Raw genomic sequence first — 9,826 nt, 5'->3', positions numbered from 1 at the left:
TAAGTCCTTTAAAGGGAACCAGAGATGAACGATTCACACAATAAACATCGGTTGATAGCTTGTAAAGAATGCTCTACCCGATAATTTCGACACTCTGGTGTGCCTTTTTGAATGCTTTTTATCCATTATTGCTCCAGGTACCACAAACACGGTATGTTACCATCTACATTACACAGTAATACTACAAATGTAATACTGCTGTCACAAATGCAAGAAAATCATAACTAGGAATTCCTAACTAGCTACAGCTTGAAAGCAAAACGACCAAAGAAGTCAGACTCAAACTGATGGTTTAGTTTTTAATAAAATTTATTAGAATAGTATTTCACAAATGAAATTGCGGAAGCTGGCAGGTTTGTATGGCAAACACACAAAACAAAGCTTTATTTACAGCTAATAGCTCACAAGACAGGTAGCTCCCATCTTATGCTCTAGTATACAATCACATCAAAAAAGGGGTGAAATATATAAAGAGCTTTACACAAAAACTATACAATTGTAAACAAGCAGGTGGAAAATAAAAGACAGCTTGAGAATTTGTCTTCACTGGTCCACACTAAGTTTGTATTCTATTTTCCTGCTTGCTTTTCATGAACTTCATACTCCCCAAAAAATGGTAAGTACACTTTTCACAAAGGGAAATGGGATGGGTAAAGTATATAAAAAGTTCAGTTTCTGCTGTCAGCAGATCGAGATCTTGATCTAGACCTCTGGCGATCAGCAGATGCTGGGGATTTAGATGGACTTCTGGAAGGAGCCTTTTGAGACTTCTCTTGAACTGGTGATCTACTCACAGACCTGGATTTGCTGCGGTTGCTGCGGTTACTGCGAGGAGTACGGCTGCGGCTACGGGAACGGCTGTAGGACTTCCTGCTCCTGGAGCGGGACCTGCTGCGAGACCTGGATGAGCTTCTGCTGCGGGAGCGGCTGCGGCTTCTGGACCTACTGGAATAGGAAGAATATGTAAGTGGGTGCAAGGGATTCCTTTGTATGAAGTAGTACTACAATTCACTTTTAGCCACTCCAACATTAACCATGTCTTTTATAAAGAATTACCTTTACTGTTAGGACAAACCTTCAACATTCAGAACATTTTGATCATTGCCTGCTTATCTGTTTTGCAAATATCAACCCCACATTCACAAATCCCTTTACATGAAAACTAACACTCCTAGTGGAGTCCCAGCTTCAATTTTCCAGTCTCCAAACAAAATCACTGTCCTTCATGTTCCTTTGATTTTTGGCAGTTCTACTCATCTCTAGGAGGCGCTATTGGAATGAGAGCTGTCTACACTGACAAGAAACGATGTAGCTATAAAGGGGGCGGGGACAGAACAATTGCCACTTTCGGATCTGTGTAGCCCCCCCGATTGCTGGGTACACGCTGAGATTTTATGGTCGATTTACTGCCAGATCAATTTCCAACATGTCCCATTTGCTTTCAGATGGATTCCATATTAGGAAATCGGAAAATGCTCAGAAATCAAATCTGACATGTTGGAAATCGATCTGACAGTAAAGCGACCATAAAATATCATATAGTACCTTCTTTCCCCGAAATTAAGACATCCCCTGAAAGTAAGCCCTAGTAGGAATTTTGAGCATACTCAAAATATAAGCCCTACCCTGAAAATAAGCCCTAGCAGCAGTAATGGGGAAAATAAATAAATATGGAAACTTGTGTTATTACTGGAGCCCATAGTCTTGCGAGCAAGTAGACACGAGACACAGGAGCACAGGGGATAGAGGAGGACACAGGTACAGAGAGGGACACTAAAGGTACAAAGGGGAAAAAGTGACACAAGGTGGATCTAGCAGAGGAAAAGGTGTCACTGTGGGGGATGTCAGGAGGGGACACGCTCAGGAACTTGTGTGTTCATAGAAATAAAAGACATCCCCTGAAAATAAGCCCTAGCACATATTTTGGTGCAAAAATTAATATAAGACACGGTCTTATTTTTTGGGGGAAGACTATGCACCCAGCATTAAATGTCTCCACATGCAACATATGAAAATATCCTCCACAAACCTGTGCCTCTTGTTTCCTTCTATCAGTCTTATTTTTCTTCCATTGATTTCCTTGCCGGACAGTTTCTCAATAGCATTTTTCAGATCGCTGTAAGATGCAAACTCAACAACCCTTAAAGGGAAACAAGTACAATGGTATTAGAAGTCTTGGTATTTAAACAAAAACATGCATTTACTGTAAAAAAAAAACAATGTCGATCTAGTGAGGTGGGATATACAGTTCTTTTAAGGTGGTGGGGGCGGTACGACTTGGCCAGGGAACTAGTGATTTATGGTTTGCTTACAGCTGTCTGTATTCCATAGGATCAAACTGGGAGAAAATCTGATGTCTACCCAATTTTAGAACACAGATCTTCAAAAAGGTCTACTTTAAAGGTGCACACACCTATTCTTAATTAGCAAATTTTTCCACTTCCATATAGCATGTGGAACAGCTCTATAAATACTTTGGATTCATTAGGTAAGCTCATACTATTGTGGTGAGAGCTGGCACTACAGTTCATGTGTAGTTCAGTTAGGGTGGTGTGAGATAAACAAGGAAGTTTGTAGTGCTGGTAGTTTTCACTACCTACTGGTTAGGCAATACAAATGGAGAGTTAATGGTCCGGGCACTACCTCCCATTGCTTAAAACCCATTTGAAAATGGCTATTCATACAAGGGTTCTGTGTGTAAATTAAGGTTAAATGACAAACCAATGCACTCTGGTGCAGCTGTGTCCCAACAAATAGTTTCTCCGTGTACCACTTCTTCAGAGCTCTCAGAAAAAAGGTAATATTTGGTAGTAATCAAGATTGTGCCAATGTTTAAAATGACAGATGGGAGGCTGCGGGGAGAAATCTACTTACCCTGGGCTTCCTCCAGCCACTAGCAGCTGATCGGTCCCTTGCAACAGCTCCGTTTCCAGTATGGGCCCCCTCCATTGCAGATGCCAACCAGCATCTACTGCACATGATCACATGGTTTGGAGCATTCTCAGTAAAACCCTCCAGGCCACATGAGCGCAAGCAGCATGCCCACGAGGTTAACATCTTTAACTGAGAGGACCCTGGGCCACTAGCTGGAAATAGCTGCCAGGGGCTGGAGGACGTCCCAGATTTTTTTTTTCTTTATTTAGTTTGGACCTTCCCTTTAACTCTCAGACAAGGTGCAGAAAAAGCACATTCTAAATTAAAAATTTCGCCCCTATCCTCGGTACAGAAAACCCACTCAACTGGGGCTTCCTCCAGTCCGTGGCAGCTGTCCTGTGCCCTCGCCGCAGCTCCGGAGGCTCCCGGTCTTCTCCGCGTGTCACGTGGTCCGGCCGACATAAGGACGGTACTGCGCAGGCACAGAACTATTCTGCCTGCGCAGTACCGTCCTGATGATGTCAGCCAGACCACGTGACCTGCACCGTAGAACACAGAAGAGGCCGACCCGGAACCAGACCTGGCAAGGTCAGGTTCTGCAGTGAAGACTGAGCCTCCGGAGCTGCGGCGAGGACCCAGGACGGCTGCCACGGGCTGCAGGAAGCCCCAGGTAAGTGGATTTTTAACTACAGAATTCAACCAACTGTACATGTACACCGGCTTAAAGAGTTCAGCCTCACATATGCATGTGCCTGAAAAACTGAGTACAAACTTACCCCTCATTGAGCTTGGGTCTGTGTGCATCTGCAAAAGTCACTTCTCCGGCTTGTCTCATAAAGTCTTTCAAGTCCTAATATAAAATATACATGATTACAACAGACACCGAACACAACAGTGTAAAATAAAAGACTGAAAAGAAAGCAAAAATGTTAGAATAAGAACTTGACATTGTAATTTCACCATTCTTAAAGATGAAGAATAGCAAAAACTACAGTAGGGCACAAAATAAGTGATACAAAAAGTCTTCTATAGAGAAGAAAACTAGATTTGAGCTAAGAGAATACAAGTGTAAGTAGTACCAACATAGAAATACTAAAATTAGTTTTAATTTAAATATTATGGTACAAGTATACATAAGCCATTTATTTGGTGCCCGTGATGTCATTAAAAATATAGGTTACTTTACCTTTAATATTAAATCCCTAGGCTAGTCAACCACCAAACTGCATTAAGCGACTGGAGGAACCGTCATGAGACAAGCCCGACTGGCTCTTCACACCCACTTGTGGGCTACCCATCTGAATGGAAGCCTTTATATCGAACGACCCCTCCCCATTAGAAGACCATGGACGATGGCCATCATTTGTACTCCTGTGGTGTTACCAGGACTTTAAGCGACCAGGATTCCAACGACCACCTAATTTCGTATCTTTCAACTTTCTGCGATCTCGACCTCTCATTCGGAATCTTTACAGAAGAACATCTCTCTCAACTTAACGACCAGATTTCGTTAACTCTCAGGGGGTCGCTGCAACCCGGCACTTGCAAGTAAGTGCTCCGGTATGTCTAGACTGGCAACGGATCTAGGACGCCAACAGGCAATGTAGGAGCTCACTGGCAATTTCAACACGGCCCAAAAGTGACCAAGACAGAGCAATAACCAACAGGCGCTCCTCGTCACAAGGCCAACGAGACACAGATAGGCTGGCAAATAAAGGGTTTAATATTTGGTTAAAATTATGAAACAAAAATAAAATTCCCACCAATTTTTTCATAATCCCCATTAAATTTAAAAAAATTAAAAAAAAAACAAAAAACAACAACCATAAAGTCAACAAACCTGCCAGCTCACTCTTGAGGACAAGTTTTCTACTATGAGACGGTTTTCAGTTCTTATTGGCGGAGCACTAAGGAGAGAGAGAATGGTCAGTCAACATACCACATGAAGACATTCACTAGTTTGTATAAAACATGGGGGAAGTGGCCAAAATAAATGAAAAAAAAAAAAAAAACTTCAGAGTTCTTCTTTAAGGCACTTTTGCTTAGTACTGACCTCCTCTCATTTCGTGGGCGACGACTGCTAAAACGATCATTGTATCTTCCACGGCCAAGCCCTCGTCCACCACCACCTCCTCCGCCACCTCCTCTGGCACGCAGACGGGCATGCTCAATGGTAACCCTGGCGGGGGAAAAAAAAAAGTTTTAAGGTCAGAGCTGTGACAATATCTGTTCAAAGGTGCTAAGCAAAAACAAACAACCCCAAATCAGTCCTTGACTTGCACACCTAGAATGACCCCCGCACATGGAAAGGCTAGCAACTCAATGCTAGGTGGCTGGTTGAGGCTAGTGATGTCCGGTTCATGAGTGATTGGTTCATTTGAGCCGGGTTCTTTCCGGTGAGTTGGCAAAGGCAAAAATGCTGCTAGTGGAAAAGGGCCCACACACACAGCTGAAGGATGTCTGGGCCAATTAGAGCAGGGGAGGGACTAGCAAAGAGTTACTGCTAGCCACACCCTCCCCAGTGAAATGAATCAAATGATTTGGTTAATGATTGATTCGGCTATTTTTAATAAATCGATTAATTGAAAAGACCTGGACTTTCCATAACTAGTTGAGGCAGTGTGGTAAAAATGAAGCACATGTACAACTACAAGGTGTTGCTGAAAGATCTAGAGTCAACAACACTGATCTCATTTGTCATTTCTAGTGGGTGGTAAAAAAAAAAAAAAAAAAACTCTTCAAACACTTGTAGCTAAAACATCTGAAGTAAAGTTATACTGTACCTCTCACTGCAGAGTTCTTTGCCATCAAGCTCATAGACCGCATCATCTGCATCCCTTGGATCTTCAAATTCCTTGGTGGGGGAAAAAAAAAAATTAAAGTTTACACAATGAACATTAAAATCCCAAAATTTTACAACCTTAACATTTAGCACAGTAACTGCTATGCTGACTGCGTTCTAAGAGGGGAACTAGGAGGAGGAAGGCAAGAAACCTACATAAAATGTTTGGACTCAACCTTCTATACCACCATTCCCTTTGAGATTGAATGCTGTTCTGCCAATTGACATAGACGACGACATTGAAGGTTTTGCATTGAGGCCCTATACCAGTTAGGTTCCTTACGCCACTTGGCAAGGGGATAGCATAATCATGCTCCTTCACTTTTATTGATGCAAAGTTTGGCAAATAGTGTCTGAGAAGGGACTGACCTGGCAGCCAAAATTGACTGTTTTCAATATTGCAGCATAGGAAGATTTAGCATGGCTACAACATACCCTTGCACTTTAACCCAGGGTTCCTATTCAAACATCCTCAATTCAGAATAGTTTAATAACACTATTATATTCTGATCCTAACAGCTAGGGTACATCCACAGGTTTTACAATAAGGACTTACGAGGCGAAATTACTAAAAAAAAAAAAAAAAGTTAATCACCTGCCTCATCTTTTAAGGCACGGAGGACGCCATCCGCGCCAATCCGCCGGGTCCCCTCGCTCGTTAGCTCCCCCAGGCCGGCTGCTGACCCCACGGCCTGGGTCGGGCTCTCCTGCCTCTCGTATAATGGCCGCTTCCTCTGGCCACGGCTACGCAGTCCGGCTGGCCGCGAGTGCTGCTGCGTAGCTCTAGGGCCGACCCCCTCGGTCCACGCTACGTGGCCAGAGGAAACGGCCATTTTACGAGAGGCAGGAGAGCCCGACCCAGGCCTAGGGGTCGGCACCCGGCCCGGGGGGCACTAACGAGCGGGGGGACGCGGCGGATCGGCACGGAGGTGATTAACTTTTTGTTTTAGTAATTTCGCCTCGTAAGTCCTTTAAAAAAAAATCCTTACCACAAAACCAAATCCTCTCTTTAGGTCAATGTCTCGGATTCTCCCATAGCCCTTGAAGAACCGCTCGACATCTTTTTCTCTGGCAGCTGGGTTCAACCGACCAATGAAAACTCTACAACCACTCATGTCTGCAAAATTTGAGTAAAAGATCTGAAAATATATAAAAAAATGTTTAGAAGTTACAGAAATGTACCAAAGAAAGCAAGTGCAAAGTAGTGATTAAAGTGTTAGACTGAACAACAAAAGTTTGCTTTCCTAAAACAGAAAGAATTTGCGATAATTCAGGTTGGAGTGAGCTTGAGATGTCTCCCAGAGCAACACTGCTGAATATATGTAAATCAATGACTCACTGTAAATTTACCACTAGGTGGTGTTGGTGCACCTTGATTTTTTTCTGGACCTGGCCACGCCCATAGCTGCAGCAGTATTCTTTTTGCCCGATTCTAAATTGCTTTCATTGTCATGGGAATGATTCACCATGTGCTAAAACTGCTCATTTTTTTTGTAAGAAATGTATTAACATGCAGAGACCAACAATTGGTCCCTTGTAAAATCTCTCAGCTGGGTAAAATTATTAGTATGTGTAAATACACAAGGAAATTTAATGAAAAAAGCAATATAAAAAGTTATTTCCGTAAAAAGATTACCCTTAATGGTACGTCATAAGAGAGTCCACAAATGATCATTCTGTACATGGTGGGGCAGAGACTAAAGTCCGAGCATTATTGTTGCAATCAGATTGCAAAGCATGTGATGCAACAACTGTGGATGATAGTGTATTGAGTAAAAATGTGACCATTATTGCATTGGAGGAGTAAGCCTCAAATAACATTGGAATTTTTTCTCTTCAACATACCCCTTCACCTTTCAAGGTTAAAAAATACTAATTGGGCACTAGTTCTATCATCAGTAGCATGCAGCCACTGCAGCACCTGAAATTTATTTTCACCTGTTTGGCAAGAACTTAGCATAACGAAGTAGGAGTAGGATTGTACCTATAGAGCTTTTTGAATGCATCCACCAGCTGCAGCATTACAAACGCAAGTTGACTTGAGTTCCAATGTAAACTGCTCAATGTCAAGTGATGCAAGGTGGTAAATCTATCACTACAACTGATCAACCAGGGAATAATCCTTTACTGGCTTAAAACTGTCCTTACATTGTGTATAGCTAGCTTAAAGGACCACTGTCACAAAAAGTAGGCAATAAAATCAGAACCAAGAGTTTGGGCCAGACTATCTCCCCATGGTGGATTCTCAGGGTTTTCAATAGGATTTCCTGAACAGCAGTTTAACTGCCAAAAAAAATACCAGCCAGCCTCCCTACTCACTTGCACACTATTTTGACAGTTAGACTTTGCAACTGCTGTTCAGGATATACTGTTGAAAATGAAAAAACCTAAGAATCCCCCATTAGGAGATGGACTGGCCCAAAAACTGTGGGTTCAGTCAGCTTTTAACTACCAACTTTTTTCACAATAGTGGTCCTTTAAAACATCTTTGATCAGAGATCCGATGGATCTCCTGCTCTTCATCAAATGAACTACAGAAAACAAACCTGCCAATCTTTTGTAATGTATGACATGTGGGTTTCTATATTAATAAGAGGAAGGCAGGGAAGAGCAATCTGCTTCCCAGAAGCTGCAGCCTGCTTCCGCCCAACCCTTGCCTCCATTGCTGGAGTCCACTAGAAGGTCTAACATGGGTGTGAATGCTAAAAGATGGCGCCGGGTTCCCCATCAGTGGGCGGAGCCTTCTTCATCCGCATTCACAGCTACAAAACCACCTAAGAAATATTCAGAACGAACTAAAATAAAGTCACAAAACTAAATTGTGCTGCGTGTTGATAAAACATAAGCGCAAATCCAGCATGTAAATGCCCCAGAACAGCACATAAGAGATCATTTCCGTTTCCTCCTCGGCTAATCCCTAAAATATATAAATATCAGCATCCCCCGTGCAGAACACATACAGGCTGTAACAGGAGAATAGAAACCATAAACAATACACAGAGAATGCATAACTCAGCAGAAAATACAAACCGACCTCACGGTGTTCCTCTCACACGGCGAATGACGCAGCTCCGAGTCCGCAACTTGACAAAATGTTCCGAGCTGGGCGTGGTCACACAGGGGGCAGATTCCACCCCGAAAGCGACCAGTCCGTGTTCAGCTCTGCAAGGACTACGCATAACAAAAGGAGGAGCACCCTGCGGCCACACCCCGCCGCTCTCTGCCCGCTGCACGAAATGGCGGCTGGCAGGGCGTGGCGTGATCGTAGAGCGGGCTGATTGGCCGGAAGCGTCGCACAAAGACGATGAGTCAGGGCTCTGCAGTCGTGCGTGTTCGTGAAATGGAGGACGCCATGCTTGCTGTTATTGTTCTTATCTATTGTAAAAAAGGGCTCTTACAAAACGTATTATATATCTCGCTGTATAAAAATTAAACTTTTCAATAGGCAGGCCGTATTAGCACGATGCAGGTTACATGAATGGAAGCTATGAAGATACATTGAGGGGGCAGCATTTCATTTATTTTCCTTTGAAATGAAGATTTGGGAGGTCTGTCTCGTTAGGGCTAGTTGAATACTGAAGCCTCAGGACAGGAGGGTTTGGTCGGAAAAAGTTAAACGAGAAGGATGAGCAGCTGCAGGCAGGAGGAGGCATATTGGGTCTTAGCATTTAGGGCAATGGAAGTAATACAGACTGAGGTCATCCACAAATCTAATGTAATTATAATGTTGGCAATACACGGTCGTTTCTGAGCTGATTAGATGGTTAGATAGATAATTTAGGACATGTCCGATCACCGTTTGATTGTTTTGCCGCTCTATTTGTCATCAAAGTGAATTGGAAAAAGATAAAAACGAGCGGAAGATAAGTGGATTGAGTGGGAAGCGAGCGCCAGAAACGATCCGTGTATTCCCAGCATAAGACAGCTCCTTAGATTTTATAACCATTGATAGATCCCTGGATATGCTGGTATCCACACAAGTAGGCCCGGCTCGGTACCTATCTAACGCGTGTCTCCGATGAAGGACGGATGTCTGACATGCGTTAGATAGGTTCCGGGCCGGGGCCTCCTTGTGTGGATACCAGCATATCCAGGGTAAGTGTTTATTTA

General features: G+C 43.2%; 1 protein-coding gene across 1 annotated transcript; it reads right to left on the bottom strand.

Moving 5' to 3' along the window:
- Positions 1 to 291: 291 nt before the first annotated feature.
- Positions 292 to 8,859, bottom strand: LOC137532979 (serine/arginine-rich splicing factor 5). The gene is made up of 8 exons (XM_068254049.1): positions 8,751 to 8,859; positions 6,706 to 6,855; positions 5,658 to 5,728; positions 4,928 to 5,053; positions 4,715 to 4,781; positions 3,651 to 3,724; positions 2,030 to 2,140; positions 292 to 945 (listed from the first exon to the last, which is right to left on the bottom strand). The coding sequence occupies exons 2-8, from the start codon at positions 6,829 to 6,831 to the stop codon at positions 669 to 671; spliced, it is 852 nt and encodes a 283-aa protein (XP_068110150.1). The 5' UTR covers positions 6,832 to 6,855; positions 8,751 to 8,859; the 3' UTR covers positions 292 to 668.
- Positions 8,860 to 9,826: the final 967 nt, after the last annotated feature.

This window comes from Hyperolius riggenbachi, chromosome 9, assembly GCF_040937935.1.
Source record: "Hyperolius riggenbachi isolate aHypRig1 chromosome 9, aHypRig1.pri, whole genome shotgun sequence".
Classification (NCBI taxonomy): Eukaryota; Metazoa; Chordata; class Amphibia; order Anura; family Hyperoliidae; genus Hyperolius; species Hyperolius riggenbachi.
The sequence above is the reverse complement of the archived record's forward strand: the minus strand, read 5'-3'. Positions and strand labels throughout refer to the sequence as shown.